Raw genomic sequence first — 17,191 nt, 5'->3', positions numbered from 1 at the left:
TGGATAGAGTCGGGCCTGGAGACAGGAAGTCCTGGGTTCAAGTTTTATCTCAGACCACTCCCTCACTGTGTGACCCAGAACAAGTCACTTAATCCCAATTACCTAGCTCTTATTGCTATTCTGCCTTGAAACTGGTACTTAATAGCAATTTAAAGACAAAAAGTAAGCTTTTTTTTAAGTGATGTACTTGAAGTCCTTATAAGTTTTAGAGGTAGAGCTCAAACCCAGGCCTTATGATCCCAAGATTAATGATCCTATCATGACACCCTGAAGTTACTTCCCAATTCAGCAGCAGACACTGTCTCAGCAGAGGGTCTACATGCCACTGAGGCCTCTGTTCTCAGGATACCTAGGCGGGTGGAGGACAATGAGGAAGACAAATATATCCTAACGAGAAAGGAGAATCAGAAGGTTGGAGTCAAGTTTTGCTATTTCCAACTATTTGATCTGGGGCAAGACATTTAAACTTTCTGAGATTGTTTCCACATCAGTAAAACAGGGCATGCCTTCACTACCTATCTCCCAAAGCTCAATCTGGATGCCTGGAGGTTTTCAGTGGTTCTAATGTGGTGTGATCCAGTGAGAGCTTTGGTCACTGTCCTCCTGGTCTGCACTTCGATTCTTACCCAGCTAGGGCCCTGCTCCCTCATAACTGAGTGATGGAATTATGCAAAAAGTGAAAACAGGCTGAACATAGCATCACCTACCAGCACACATGCACAGCAGTGAAAAATGCCCAATAGGGACTGTGTACTCTGCCCACTTACCCAGCAGAGACTGAATGTCATACCAGATGGATGCGAAGCAGTCCCATTGAAGCAACTCAGCAATAGTTTCATAAAACATTGGCAACCCTGTGACAGGGTGGATAAGGGTTGTTCCACCATATAGGAGCTCTGGCCTTGTGTGTTCTATATGTGTGTGTCCCTCCACATTTACCTTGATATAAATTTTATATTTTTATGTTCTATATATGTCCTAGTCATTCATTTTCCTTAAGGCTATCAACTCTTCTCACTAATGGCATGAGTATCTGTAGGAGAATGGGCCCCAGGATTATAGGGAATATGTTCTTTTTTATTGAAAAATTTTAATTATTAATTAATTAAGAATATTTTTCCGTGGTTACAAGATTCATGTTCTTTCCCTGCATTCCCCTCACCCCCCTCCTGTAGCCAGTGAAAAACTCTATTGGGTTCTACATGTATAAAACCTATTTCCATATTATTAGTATTTTCACTAGGGCGATCATTTAGAATCTACATCCTCAATCATATCCCCCTCAACCAATGAGATCAAGCAATTATTTTTCTTCTTTGTTTCTACTCCCACAGTTCTTCCTCTGGATGTGGATAGTGTTCTTTCTCATAAATCCCTCAGAATTGTCCCTGATCATTGCATTGCTACTAGCATAGAAGTCCATTATTGTAACTGTGAAAATGTGGTTTTTCAAGACTGTGAATTGCCAAAACTGTAAAGGTTTCAGCCAAGCTGTAAAGATAATTTCTAGTGTCTTGATTTAAAATCTAAAATTAAGTGATCACCATGGGAAAATTCCCAAATATGAAAATACCCAAGTCAGCTGGGTTTTATGGAGATTTTAATTAATATAAATGAAGGAATTAAGGGAAGGAGAGAGAGAGAGAAAGAGAAAATAGTAGAAAGGGCCTAGGCCATTTGGCCTAAAGGAGAGTGAGTCAGACTTTATCACTCACCACAAGATCATCTTCAAGCAAGCTCCAAACTGCCGAACTCCAAATCCAACTAATTTCCAATCCAAAAACTAACTCCAACTCCAACTACTAATTCCAACTAACTCAAATTCAATAAGTCCCTTTTAAAGAAATTTTCTCTTATGTCACCCCCCCCTAAATTTTCACATCTACTAATCACAGCAGATGCTTTTTCCCAGGACTGTCCATTCTTAGTTCTCATCTTCTTTTGTTCTCACCTTCTCTGGCTAGATTAAATCTACTGAGTACTTCACACCTCTTTTGTTAGGCTTGCCTTTTGTAAGTTGCTTGACCTTTTATGTACTAATTTAACCTTTATAGGTACTGAGCACCTTTTTGTTTTAGATCTAAAAATAGACCTAGCTTAAGGTTCTAGCTTTACTATAAGATATGAGTTAGGGACTTTTCATTGTTCAATCAGGAGTTTGCAACTTTATCTTCCTCTAAGGCACTGTCTGAGTAGGGTGGAGTAATTTTAAAAGTTCTCAATACATTCCTGATCAAGTACCTCCATTGTTAAAAATGGGGAATAGCTTAATCAAATCTTCTAAGGTAGAATCTGAGCAGTTTTAAGATTCACATTATATTTGATTGTGCCACAGTGTATCAGTCTCTGTGTACAATGTTCTCCTGGTTCTGCTCCTCTCACTCTGCATCAGTTCCTGGAGGTTGTTCCAGTTCCCATGGAATTCCTCCACTTTATTATTCCTCTGAGCACAATAGTATTCCATCACCAACAATTACCACGATTTGTTCAGCCATTCTCCAACTGAAAGGCATTGGGGGAAATGTTCTATTGCTACATTTCTTACTATTCTGTATATAGTATATAGCATATCAAGGCTCATTGGGTAATTTGTCATTTGATGACCTATGTGAATTAGGGGAGGATGGAGGCAGTAACCCTTGATGCTACATAGATGAAAGAAGTGAGGCTATGGGAGCATGAGTGACTTTCCCATGGTGATCTTAGTGATAAGTAACAGAGCTGGGATCTTCTTTTATTCTCTGAGTTTGAACAACATCAGAGACTATCACCTTCATTCTTTCTAAGAATAGGCTCTAGTCCAATAGGATCACATAAGTAACAGGATGAGGGCAGTTCTCTGTAGTATTTGCCCAATCCCTGGTGTAATATTTATAGGGAAATGGGGTGGGATTGAAGAACAGGGGATACTGAAGATTTTGTAGCAGGGAATACGTTTGTTGAAGGGAGAGAGGGAATATGGCTGCCAATGAGGTAAAAGGAGAGAGATGCCCCCTGCTAAGAGGCTATTTTTGAAAAATGGGGTTCCTGAGAAATGGGCCACTTATGATAGCCTGAGGAGATGTCTTCTCTATAGAATGATGTTGCAAATACCCTAGAGCAGGAAAGCACAGACCCTTCTGAAGGACAAGCCTCCCCCCAGACTTAGTCATCCAGCAGGGGTCCAATAAGGACTGTTTATAGTTGACTGGCTGTCCTGAGGTTCAGCTCCCTCTATGTCCCCTGAAATGTTAGTCCTCTTATCTGACTGTGATATTCAAATAAAGATAAATTTTAATAACAAGTTTGGATTGGGGAGGTATCGGGAAAAAGGGAAGAAGGATTTCCCTAGATGAGGTTTGAGTCTCTCTCAGCTTTTGAGCTGAAGCCAGGCCTCACAGGCTGGTGGGAGGGTTTCCTTTATTCCTGTCTATTCTAATGCTAGCTTTCTCAGTTCAAAGACTTTAGCAGTAGGTAGCAAGAGGAATAAAGTTCTGATCTTCAGAGCTGGATGGGCCTGTCTCTTCAAGCTGATGCCCCTAAAGACCAGCCTTACAGTCCAAACTGCTTCCCTTAAGTCCTTTTGTCAGCTAAACACAATCACACAGTTTGGAAATTCAGGAATAGAGGCACTTCTATCCAGGGACAGGGGAAATTCAGGAATAGAGACACTTCTATCCAGGGACAGGAAGAGAGCTCCTTCTACCTCCAGGGCCAGGAGAAGTCCTATTCCCAAGACCAACTGCTACTACCAGTTTCCCTTCCCCCACCAACTGTCAGTCTTGTCAATATCTTCTCTCTAACACTCTGACTGCTGTTTGTTCCAACTCAGTAGCAGAAAGTCCAGAACTTGCTTTAGTTTTCCTTTCCACACTGGACTTAGCACAGTGCCTGGCACATAGAAGGTGCTAATAAACGTTAATTTACTTATTGATTACTGATTTATTGACCTTAAGATAACTCTAGAAGGGTCCCAGGGTAAGGATCAAACCCCACTGGAAGCAGAATAGCTGAGAATCCAGGAACTGGTCTAGGCACAAGTAACCTCAGAAAGTGGATATCTAAAGACTATCTGCCATCAGTTGCTTACATATCCCACCCACTTCCCAGTTCTTATATGACAATAGTTTTTGTCCCTTTGACTTTCAGACCAAAGAGTACTACCAAGACAAGACTTTTCTGGCCTATTCTTTGTGATTTTCCTCCTGGGACTGAAAGTGCTATTGTTGCTCATTATAGCCTGCCTTTATATGTATAGACAACAAAAAATAAGAGGTAAGATGGGGTTTCTGACCTGTAATTAAATAAATGGGAACTGAGAGCAGAAGGCCCCAGACCCTAACCACCACCAATAAAAGGAAGCAACAAACTATGCCTCACCATTGTGGTTTGGGGATTTCAGTTTCAAAGCAGCAGCTAGAGGGGACCCCACTGAGCCACACTTTGCTCCAAATAGACTAGATTGCCCAGAAGTCTCCTGAGATCTTCATAGTAACTCCTAATTCTCAGCAGGGATATTTTAGTGGAGGGATAGGGGATAAAAAGAGCAGGTTGGAGTAGAGATGCCTAATTGGTGGGGAAGGGGTTGGAAATATAAAGTCAAAGGAGAAGCTATTTTATCTCTATTTTCTATTTCCTTTTACAGTTTCAAAGACTGTCCTCCCAGTCCCACACTTCTCAGCTCCAGCTCCCTAGCTTTGCTGTCCTCCTGCCTTCAGCCAGGTGCTGGCCTAGGATTGGAAACCCAGGACAAAGCATCCTCCACCCCACACTCTACTCCACAAACCCTTCTGCAGTTTTCAGATGCCTTCTCTTCTTTGTAAAACACATGACCCTAAGCTCTCCTCTGGCAGCCTCTGACCTCAAGAGCTGTACCTGAAGAAGAATGGGGCAGATAGCGGACTGGGCATATTCTCCTAACATTAACCCAAATACTAAGGCAGGAGAGAAGGGACCCCTGAACCTTGATTCTTGAAGCTTCTACTACTATGTATTTCCCATTAGCAAAAGAGAGGATCACCAAGTTCCAGAATCCTCATGGTTATTTTGTATAGATACTTACAGGATTCTTAGAATGGTCATCGTTCATTCTCTTTCAGTCATTAAAAAATGAATATCTTTTATTTTTACATCAGTTTTATTTCTCAGTATAATTTCCCTCCTCTTCTCTATCCAAAAAGCCATCTTTTTAAAACAAAGAATAAAAAAAGAAAGAAAACCATTCAGTAGAATATATATAAACCAGCTCTCGCAGTTTTTGGAGTATTCCATACAGCAAGAGGTGCTTTCTCATGTCATCTCTTCAAGACCAAGCTTGAACATTAAAATTACACAGTATTCACTTTCAATTCATTATTGTTCTTTCCATTATATTGTTGTAGTCATCATGTATGCCTGATTAATTCCTATGTCTTTTCATGCTTCTCTGTATTTTTCATGTCCTTTGATTTTTATGTTGCAGAAATATTGCATACCACCTCACACCTATCAGATTGGCCAATATGATAGTAAAATGAAAAATACTGAAGGGGATAGGGCAAAATTGGAAAACTAATACATTGATGGTAGAGTTGTAGACTGATCCAACTATTCTGGAGGGCAATTTGGACTATGCCCAAAGGACTATACAATTGTGCATACCTTTTGATCCTGTAATACAACTACTGGGTCTGTATAACAAAGAGATAATAAAAAATAGGAAAGGACTTACACAAAAATATTTATAGCAGCTTTTTTTGTGGTGGCAAAAAATTGGAAATTGAGGGAATGTTCATCAATTGGGAAAATGACCAAACAAGTCGTGGTATATGATGGTGATGGAATACTATACTATTGTGCTATACAAAATGATGAGCAAGATAATTTCAGAAAAAGCTGGAAAGATCTACATGAACTGATACAGAATGAAGTAGAACCAGGAGAACATTGTACACAGTAACAGCAATATTGTACTATGATCAACTGTAAAAGACTTAGCTATTTCAACCAATACAGTAATCTGGGACGATTCTGAAGGATTTATGACAAAGAATGCTATTCACCTCCAGAGAAAGAATTGTTGGAGTCAGATGCAGATCAAAGCATGTATTATTTTTCACACTAGTTTATTTATGGTTTTGTTTGGGGGGTTGGGTTTTATATGAGTATTGTCTTACAACAATAACCAATATGGAAGTATGTTTTGCATGATATTAATACATGTATAATCCAGATCAAATTGCTTACCATCTCCAAGAAGAAGAAGGGAAGAGATGGAGGGAGACAATTTGGATCTTATAATTTTGTAGAACATATTCAAAATTGTTATTATATGTAATTGGGAAAGTAAAAAATATCTTTGAATTAAAAAAGAAATATCATTCCATTCCTGCATGACAATTTAGGGGGTTATTATTTTATTTCCTTTGCTACTACAAAAAATAAAAGCTGTTATAAATATTTTGGTCTTCTATCCAACTCCCTTCAAGTGTATGACAAGCAACAAGGTAATCTGGTTCAAAGGGTAGGGACATCTTAATCCCTTTCCATCTTTTTATACTGTATTCCCACTTGCACTCTCTAAAATCCATTTATATCGGCATACTTGCTGCTTCCCACACATGACACCCCATTTCCCAGCTCCATGCCTTTGCACTAGCTGCCTCCCACATGTCAAATCTTCTCCCTCTTCAATTTCTCTGATTTCTATCAAGATACAGTTCAAATATGGCTTTATGCAGAAGGCCTTCCCACTCTCCTCAGCTGTGATTTCCTTCCATCTCTTTTGTGTATTTAAAATTTGGGTATATGGGTATATTTTCATGTCGTCTCTTTCATTAGAATGTGACCTCCTTAAAAGCAAGAACTTTTTTTGTCTTTCTTTGATTCCCCAACATTTATCAAAGTGCTTTGAATAAAGTACTTAAAAATGCCTATTGATTGGCTAACTGATCAAATCTTTTTACTGTCAAATTTCTAATTCTATACTTTTCTAAACTATATCTGTTTAATAATTCCTTCCCTAGTTTGCCATTCTGTTTGTCACAATTTGAAAAGGGGGAAAAGGTGTTTGGGGTGCTGTAGGGACAACATGAGATAAACTGTCCACATTTCTATCATATTACTACCCAAGTAGATCCAATATCTCTGGAGGTCAGTAATACTCTTGCCTTCTCTTATCCCTACCAATCTAGAATGGTTCATCCATATGTGCCAAGGAGCTCTGAAGCCTACTTCATAGCAGCCTAGCTTGTTCTAGGCAAGCCTCATATTTCTGAGCATCTTCCATGTGCAATATAAAGGGGAAATATTTCATCATCATTCTCTTCTCACCAGGTGCTGTAATAGTTAAAATTTTGGGGAAACTGAGGCAGGTAGAAATTAGTTTCTCTCTGCAAGGAGTACTATATTTTTGGAGGTTTATTAAAGGTTAAGGATTGAAAAAAATACAGAATAAGAAAGCACAGGCCCAGAGAGGCCTAGACAACCTCACCTAGACAACCTCTCCTACATTATGAAAAGAGATACGTCTGCTTGGAAGTGGCAACAGGAAAGATAAGAGACCCCGCCCTAGGCAGAGACCCTTTAAATAATAATTTGCTCCTGGCCCAGGTGAGAATTCAGTGAGATTACAAAGCATTCTGGGGAAGTGGAGCAAGGACTTCTGGGGATTGAATTCCTGGATTCAAGTCTCCATTTTTACATTTCTCCATGTGATCATTTTTGGAAAAAAGAAATTTTTCCCCAAAAGGATCATGAAAACATAATCAACTTAAGGATTACAATAATTTGAGGATAAGAGAAAAAAAAGAACAAAACCAATAATTGCTGGATACATTGACAAAAAGCCAGTTAGGGGGCAGTCCCCTTTTGCATGAAAGCATACATACAAATAAATGTTCAATCAACTACACCCAAAGTTCATTCTTGTGCAGCCTGTGGTCTGGAGGCTTCTTCATGGTGTCTTCTCCAACAGTTCAGTTTCTGGATTCAGGGAAGTATCATCTTTCTTTACCTAAAATTCTTCTCAAAAGGAATTTAAACTTTGCAATTTAAATAATGATATTTTTTACATTTCCCCGTGTTGTGGGTGATCACTTAGGGATGCATTTTTTGCTGAGTTATGAGGTATATGAATCATATATGGTAAGAGTAAGAATATATGGTAAGAGAAATTAAAAAGATATCAGAAAAATCCAAGTAAAGGAAAAATAAATCTATACCAGGTCCTTGAATCAGGGCCCAATCAAAATGATCTAAGCAATGATGCATTTACCCAGTCAGTAGCCAGGACTACAGAAAGGTATCACACTATGAAAGGCAGAAAAGGGGACCAGATTATAGGAGCCAAGGTTTGGGGGATACTTGTCTGTGAGTATTTTCAGAGTGAGTGTGGACACAAGGAAAGCCCATGTCTAGCAATATTAAACACAGTAACCTCGAGTCTTCACACTATGTTCAAAACCTTTGCATTGGCCCAGAAGTGCATCAATCCATCCTGGATTGGGTTTTCTTTGGCCCTGTGCAATGGCTCTTTTGTGTATATCTTGTCCTGGAATCAGACAGAATCATTAAGTAAAGTCCCATAATTTTTAAAATAATTAGTGGCATCTTTTTTATAGTCACAAGCTTTTGGGACATGCATTAGCAAATGTATCTTAAACTTATAGTACTGAAAAATCAAAAAGTTAAAGAAATCTTAATACTGGTGACATGTGCTTCAAATATAAAAAGGAGAGAAAAAAATTTTTAAACTGAAATAGTATATTGCACATGCAAGAAAAATATAATAATAAAAGAGTTTTTAAAAATTTAAAAATATAGCTTATAATCATTGACACACTGTGTCATCTAAGAAAATATAAATATAGAATACAAGACTTTCTCACCAAAAATGAGATCCATTTCCTCTTCATGCCTGGCCATGATCTACTGTGAGTGAATGCAAATGAATTGAACAAGGTAACATTTTTCATTTTTAAAGAACAGTACTACAAATACGTATATATCAATAGCCCCAAAATTCTCAATAGCCCAATTAATTACAATAGCAAACAAACACACTATCATATTTCACATAAGTTGCTGTATGGCATTTTTAAAAGTCTATGAATCGACGGATATTTGTCACAAGTTTTTACAATCATAGCAAATCTTTCAACCTTGTTAATAAACACTTTTAAACAAAGTAAAACTCATGTTGGGTTTAGAACATCATCAAGAAATCTAGATATCTTTCTGGTGGAAGTAAAGTAGTGAGCAGAAGAGTATAAATGAGGGATGCTTCTTTTTTGGAGGCTTTTTAGGGATACAAATGCCCTGAGATTAACTGCCCAACTTCCATTCACATATTTAGAAATGCGGGAAGGTTGGGGGTTATAAAATGTATTTCACTTCAGCTACTAGAATGGGTCTTACCTTGTGGTAAGGGCAGGCAAAAATGACCAGAGATTGTTTTAAAAAATTCCAAAAAATCATGTTTAAAAAACCCTTAAAACCAATTTGAGATATTTAGCACATTAAATTTTCCAAAGGTTGTTATACAATTGTAACCAGTTCTGATGAAGTACATCTATCCTCTATGTGACAATTTACAAAAGCAAAAATAGAAAAGCTGTTTTTTCATATATGGGCTTAATTACAACAATATTTGTTCAATGTGGTTACAGGGGGAAAACAAGAGAATTTAACAGTAGTCAAAACTCAGTACATTAAAATGATTCAGTGTAACATAATAATATTGAATGTAGTAATATATGAATTTAAAATCACAAAGTTAAACCTTAAACAAAGCAAACAGCAAAATGCAATAGAAATACAGAGATTTATATAAAACATTGGAGTCTGAAATGCCTTAAAATATAGCCTCTAGCTTTTTAAAGTTCCTTGGGTGTTTTATCCATTTAGATGTCTATTGTCAGAAGGGAGAGTGGTAAGGGCTAAGCAATGGGGTCCAAGCAATCTGCTCAGGGCCATCCCACCATAAAGTGTCTGAGGCCAGATTCCAACCCAGGACCTCCCGTTTCTAGGCCTGGCTCTCAGTTCACTGAGCCACAGAGTTTTCTCCTCATAGTTAGCTAAATGGTTGTAGGGAGCTGAATCTCCTCCCTGACACACAGATGAAGTCAATAAAAGGATCAATGAAATTAAAAGATATCCTTGTAAAATAGCCATGTTTTTAAGTTCCTGCTTGAAAAAACCTTTCTTCTTTCCTTCTTGTCTCTCTCCCCTCCTACCATCCGCACACATGGTCAATACCCCGATTTTTACCAGCTAGTCCTGGGTGATAAACGATCTGCTCCAAGGCTAGAGTTTGTTGGGCAGGCAGGTCACCAGGTGGTTGCTGTCTAGGTCAAACAGGGACTAGGTGAGAGAGAAAGACCAGGAGCAGCAGCTGGAGCAGGAACAGGCAGCCGGGGTGGGCAGGTGAGCTGAAATCTGGGTCAAACAGCAAACTGGGCTGGAATGGAGGCGGGAACACAGGAAAGCAGGGCCTGGAGCTGGAGCGGTCAGCCAGGGTGGGCTAGGCCAGGACCAGGTGAGCACAGGCAACAGTAGCTGGGCCAGAAGGGCTGTGACCAGGTGATCAATATTGAATCAAGAAAGTCCGAAGCTATGGTTGCCGGCAGGAACTGATCAAGATGGTTTTCTAAAAAAGCATCTTATAGAAATGTGGCTTAAAAATATTTTCTAGGCAGTAGCTATTAAAGGCTGAACTAAAGATCAATAAAGAAAAGAATCAGAAGAATGAGAGTATTTTGTTATCCCTTCGTGGTTGCCAAACTGTAATAGTTAAAAGTTTGAGGAAACTGAGGCAGGTAGAAATTAGTTTCTCTCTGCAAGTATTATATTTTTAGAGGTTTATTAAAGGTTAAGGATTAAAGAAAATACAGAATAAGAAAGCATGTGTCTAGGCCCAGAGAGGCCTAGACAACTTCACCTACATTATGAAAAGAGATGCTTCTGCTTGGAAGCGGCAACAGGAAAGACAAGAGACCCCGCCCTAGGAGGAGACCCTTCACATAATAATTTGCTCTTGGCCCAGGTGAGAATTCAGTGAGATTACAAAGCATTCTGGGGAAGTGGAGCCAGGACTTCTGGGGATTAAAGTCCTGGATTCAAGTCTCCATTTTTATAGTGCCACCACTCTTGTTCAGTCCTTCATTTCCCCCTTTTTTTTTCATCTTCCCAGTTACCAAGTCCACCCATTTCCATACATACTCCATAGGGGCCATATTTCATTTCCTTAAGTTATTCAAATGGAAGATAAAAAAAGAAGCATTTTATCTCAGTTTTCTGCAAGTTTGTAAGCTTCAAGAGAGCAGGAATCATGCCATATCACAATAAGAACTTAACAAATGTTTGTTGAGGGGATTAATAAATGAATAATAGTTCTCATTTTTGTAGTGCATCATCTTTTTACAAAGGGTTTCCTGGCACAACATCCCTGTGAGATAGGTATAATAACCCCATTTTAAAGCTGAGGAAACTGAGGCAAAAAGAGATTATTTTTAAACAAAGTTTGGGTAATGGTAGAGCAATTGTCTTCAAACTCCGTGTCCCTAGGGTCTACCTCAAGTCCAAAAAAATAGATTTTGGCTTGAGGAAGAAGTAATGGCTCCTCAATCTTTCTCTTTTCAGGGCCCAAGAGCTCTATTGTGACCACTGCTCAAATACCTACCACATTCCAGAGTTTTTGGTCCCATTTGTCCTCATACATACCCATTATGCACATCTTCTCATGAGGTCCCCAGGCTTGGGCCCAAGTTCCCCATATGGGATTTTAGAGGGGTCTTGGGAGACCCCATCATCCTTCCTGTCACCCAGGTTTGTGACTTCTGTGTCTTCATTGACTCTTCCCTCTTTCACTCTCATCTGAATCCAACCAGTTGCCAAGGCCTGACAACCCTAAATTTCTGGGTAGGAGAAGGACAGGAGGGACTTTTTTCTCTCACCTGGCCACATCTAGTTCAAGTCTTCCTCACTTTCTGCTTGGCCTTTCTGTTACCATATCTTCCTATCCCTTTTCCAATCTACCTTTCACACAAACTACAAGATCCGTGTTCCTACAAAAACAAAAACAAACAAACAAACAAAAAGCCCTTCCCTTTTGAGTTATAGTCTGGCTAACACTCTTTTTTAGTTAAATTAAAATAATAGCATTTTTCTTAGCAAAAGTTCTATTCCTGGGCAATTCTGAGTTATTCAACATTAGTGAGAGACCTCCTACAACAATAGTAGTTGTGGTAACTTTTCATATTTCTATTGTACTTTAAGCCATATGAAGTGCTTTCCCCTCACCAACCTTTGAAGTAGGTAGTATAAGTAGATGAGCTCCATTTGCTACATAACCATGAGTTACCATAGGCAGCCGCTCATTGAGGAGGAGTTCCATGATCTCCCAGTGGTCTTTGCATGACTCACTGTCTTACTATTTGTGGTTCTCAGAGAGCCAGCTATCTTCTGTCTGTCAACTCTGCCTCTTTTTATGGGGGTAGAGTTGACTTTTGCTTATGAAGTGGGTGAATTTTTGGACATACTTAATTTTAAAAGTTGTGAGCCTCCTACCCATTGGTTTGAAAACTCTACCAACTTTCTTGAATAAGCTATATTTCAGTAAATATTAGTCATTGTGATATTGGCATAGCAGAATTAACTTTCTACAGAAATAAGACATGTAGTCTGAGACACTCCATATAACATTCCTTATTAGCATAGAATCCATACATAATAACTAGCATGCAGTACATAAAAAATAATAAAATATCTGCCAAGCAGACTTAAAAACCACTATTGTCCTAGACCCTGGAATTCTCCCAGATGTAGGATCAATCTGGACACAGAAGTTCTAGGAAATGTACAATTTGAGATCGCTAATTCCTTATAACTGTGCTCACTTGAAGCAAACAAAAGCATGTAAATATTTTGGTTTCTCAAGGATGTCCAATTCATATTTCCAGTAGGATGAATTATCAGAAACAGGCAGAAACCCAGGAGGAAATCAGAAAAGGAAACTGTAGGAAGGAAAGAGAGAGAAATGGGTTGAAATATAAGTGAGAAAAAGGTTTTGCAGAAGAAGGCCTTGGCCACATGCCAAGGACCTGATAACAGCAGGTTCTGGAACTCAGAGGAGGGATTTGAAGGGGCACCAACAGCTGCTGGGGGCTCTTGCTTCCTGGTCCCTACAACTGAGAGGCTAGAAGTAACTGAGCTCTGCTGATCCTATTGATCCTGCTGATCTTGCTAATCTTGCTGGTATAAAATCTACAGTAACCTGCTGAGGAGTACCTTTCCTTATTATAAAAGAGTCATCAAGAAGATCGTTCATGTAATTAAGCCTGGTCTACTCAAGAGTTGGGGTTGGTGGGCTTGTAGGCCAAACTCCAGCCTGGCCCAGCTGGGTTGAACTCAGCCATCAAGAGTTCAATCCTGATTATATTTGAAGGACTGTTTCATTTTATAAACCAACCTGGAAGGATTAATTAGATTCAGGTGGAGACAGTGTTGAGAGACATTTTGAAACTAGAAATAACATTTTGCAAATTATTGCCCAACCGGTTATGGGGTAAGAGTGAGGAGGAAGAGATTAAGATAAAATTTTGAGCCCAGCTGAAGGGTGTGAACTCAACAGTAATAGGGAAGTTCAGAAGATGCTCCCTAAGGCCTGGCCTATCTGGCTAAGATTCCCCAAATTTCGCTATCTACACCTGAATCTAATTAATCCTCCCAGGTTGGTTTATAAAATGAAACAGTCCTTCAAATATAATCAGGATTGAACTCTGGATGGCTGAGTTCAACCCAGCTGGGCCAGGCTGGAATTTGACCTACCGGCCCTCACCAACACTGTCTTTGGATCAGATCAGGCTACACAGATCTTCTCAAGATTAATCTTCTTAGTAAGGCAGGTACTTCTCAGCAGGTAGGAACACTTCACTTCAAATTCACTGTAGCTGTTATCACCGCAGGAACCAACAGAGATTAGATACCTTTTTCTCCACTCAGCTCTGGGGACAAGAAGCAAAGAGCCCCCAGGAGCAGCTGGTGACTCCTCAAATCCTCCTTCTGAGTTCCAGAATACGTTGTCATTTGGTTCCTGGAATGCGTCTAGAACTTCTCCTTAAAAACACTTTACTTACTTATATTTCAACTCATTTCTCTCTCTTTCCTTCCCACAAATGGAAGGTAAGGGTTTAAAAAATAAGCAAACAAAGGGAAAAAAGGACAAACAGCCTAACACTGTGCTAAGTGTTGAGAATATAAAGACAAAAGACGGACTCTGCCTTCCAGAGCTCATTAATCTAAAAGGGACAAGCACACAAATATATAAAAATAATCTGTATGTGAGATAAATAGGAAATAATCAACAGAGGCACTAGAATTAAGAGGAATTGGGGAAGAATTCTTATATAAATTAGGACTGAAGGAAGCCAGGAGGCAGAGATGAAGAGAGAGTGAAGAGAGATTCTGTGGTAGAGGAGGAGACAGTGAAAATATACTGAGTTGGGAGATGAGAGTTTTGTGAAAGGAATGTTGAGGAGGCCAGTGTGATAGGATCACAGAGCACATGGAGTGGGGTAAGATACAAGAAAACTAGTGAGGTCTGGAGAGAAGGCAGGTTATGAAGGGTCTTGAAGATTTTAGATTTTATCCTGAAGGAGACAGAGAGGGAGATACTGATATGGCATTGTTCTCGAGTAATAGGGAGGTAAGAAGTGGGGGCTTAGAAGGAAAGATAAAAAGTTCTCCTTTGGACATATTGAGTTTAAGATGTCTACTGGACATCTAGTTTGAGATATTTGAAAGGCAGTTAGAGAAGCAAGATTTGAGGTCAACAGAATGTGATTTTAAAATTCTCTCCATCTTGCATGGTCTAGCACCCAGGAATATGCACACCCACATTTACATGGGCATGTGCTAGCAAATGACAAATCAGAAACAACTGACTGCCCCCTGGGCTGTCCTTAGCCAAGCTTGAGCCACCATTGGCACATTGAGACGCAGGAAGTGATGTAGAGAACAGCCTCTGGAGTTCTTGTCACTTCCTATGGAGAGGGCTAGACGCCAGTTCGATCCTAGAACTTGAGCTTGAAGGAACCCCTCAGACAGCTTTCCTTCAATTGGTCACATGGGTGAGTGATAAGGACTGACTCCCCTTTCCCTTTGGCTCCCAGGCCAAACCCTTGAATTCCTGCCTCTGGCTCAAGATGAGCCGGAGCAGTTGAGCAAACTCCTTTCCTTCTCTCCCTCTCTCTCTTTCTCTCTCTCTCTCCCTCTCTTAATTTCTTCCTCCTGTTATAATTAAATCACCATACACTCCATTCTGACATGAGTGTTTCATTTAGGATTTTATAAATAAAATCCTTGGTGACCAATAATTATTATATTCAGTCTCAACCCCTAAATTTAACCCTTTACAAGAGGGATTGGGGCAAGATAGGAAGATCTGAGAATCATTAGAGTGAAGATAACATTTAGAACCCTGGGATCAGATGAGATCACCAAATGAAGAATTATAGAGGTGGGGGAAAAAAGGACCCAGGACAGAATGCTTTGAGGCATTTATGGTTGGAGCTCATCATCTAGATGAGGATCCAGCAAAGGAAACAGAGAAGGAATGGTTAGCCCTTAATAGCATTAGCTAATAACACAGAACTATCAAAGTAACTGGTTTAGCCAAGTTCTTTCTAAACTAAAATCACTTAAGAAATATGAGGATTTTAAAATTTCTTATTATTGCTAGAACTAGAGATGAGATGTCTAAGAGGTGGAGTTAAGCCCTTACCTTCTGTCCTAGTATCAGTCCTCAGACAGAAAAGTGGCAAGGGCTAAACAACAGAGGTTAAGTGACTTACCCAGGGTCCCACAGCTAGCAAGTGCTTGAGCCTACATTTGAACCCAGGTCTTCCTGACTCCAGGCCTGGTACTCTATCCACTGTGCTGTCTGAAATAAAGAAATCTCTGGGCCATAATTCTGAGTTGAAGATCCATCTTTAACTGTGGAAATTAAAGCTGGAGGCCTTACCATGTCCAAACTGTGGCAAAGACTCCCTTTAGATGTTTTGACAGTTCATTAGTATAAGTGATTAACAAGACAAAATGTTCAGAGTATGTTAAAAAAAAAAAACCCAACCATGTTGTAACATTTGATAACAAGTTTTGGTAACATTTGATAAGAAGTAATAAATTCTAGATCAAGGTTAAGATAAGATACATTATGAAGACATTTTTATTAATCTTATAACTACTAGTCCAGAACTAACTCTGGTTGGAGTTAGGTCAAAGTGGCCATAATAGTCCGGGGAGCCTGCAGTGAGTCTAAATCTTCACAGGATCAAACAACAGCTGGACACGCCAAGGTTGTTTCCCTGTGACCTCACCAATACAAATGAGCACCGCTCATTTCCCAGTGCAGGAGTTTCAACTTCCCTAGAAATGACACTGTCGCAGTTAAAATTAGTTTCTCTGCCAGATGTATTATATTTTTAGAGGTTTATTAAAGATTAAGAATTAAAGAAAATACAAGTAAGAAAGCACATGCCTAGGAGGGCTGAAAGGCCCTTTCAATTTCACTTACATCATGAGAGATGCGTCTGCTTGGAAGCAGAAGTAGGAAGAGCCTCAGTAGGCTTTTACAGCCAGTTAAATAGAAATTTTGATCTCACCCAGGTGGAAATCTCAGTGAGATTAGAGGGCATCTCGGAAACTAGAGCAAGGACTTCTGGGGATTGAAGTCTGGGGTTCGAATCTCCATTTTTACAAAACAGACCTGAAGTTTTTATTCCCCCAACAGAAGCTTTTAATTCAGTGAGCTGCAATAATATTCTAATGCTTCAAACTGCTTCCTTTTTAATACTATGGTTAATATCCTGTTACTATCATTGATATCTTATACACAGTTAGTTTACTAACTGGGTTTAACTTTTCCTAAAAATCATAGTCACAGTTACCTACCTAAAGGATATGATCTCTTGGTTTATGATCAATAATATGAAAGCAATAAAGGCAATTTTCTTTTCAGTGCTACCTAGCTGCTTCTGTATTCATGTTCTTCTAATTCTACTACCTTTCCTTTGTGGATTATTTATGATTTATCCTGTTTGTTCATAGTTGTTTGCATACTTTCTCCCTCATTAGACTGTTGGCACCTTAAGGACAGGAACTTCCTTTTATATTTCTTTGTATCCCCAGCACTTAGCACAGTGCCTGGCACATTGTAGGCATATAGTGTTCATTG

At 39.3% G+C, this 17,191-nt stretch overlaps 1 protein-coding gene across 1 annotated transcript in view; it reads left to right on the top strand.

The window, feature by feature from the left end:
* The window catches only part of LOC130457225 (signal-regulatory protein beta-1-like), a 50,665-nt gene extending 45,909 nt beyond the window's left edge, over positions 1 to 4,756 (top strand). Inside the window, exons 4-5 of the mRNA XM_056816789.1 lie at positions 4,129 to 4,254; positions 4,625 to 4,756. Coding sequence (XP_056672767.1) covers positions 4,129 to 4,254; positions 4,625 to 4,674 — 176 coding nt within the window. The 3' untranslated portion in view covers positions 4,675 to 4,756. The remainder of the gene's footprint in view (positions 1 to 4,128; positions 4,255 to 4,624) is intronic.
* Positions 4,757 to 17,191: the final 12,435 nt, after the last annotated feature.

Source organism: Monodelphis domestica, chromosome 1 (assembly GCF_027887165.1).
Source record: "Monodelphis domestica isolate mMonDom1 chromosome 1, mMonDom1.pri, whole genome shotgun sequence".
Classification (NCBI taxonomy): Eukaryota; Metazoa; Chordata; class Mammalia; order Didelphimorphia; family Didelphidae; genus Monodelphis; species Monodelphis domestica.
This window is presented reverse-complemented; position numbering and strand designations above follow the sequence as displayed.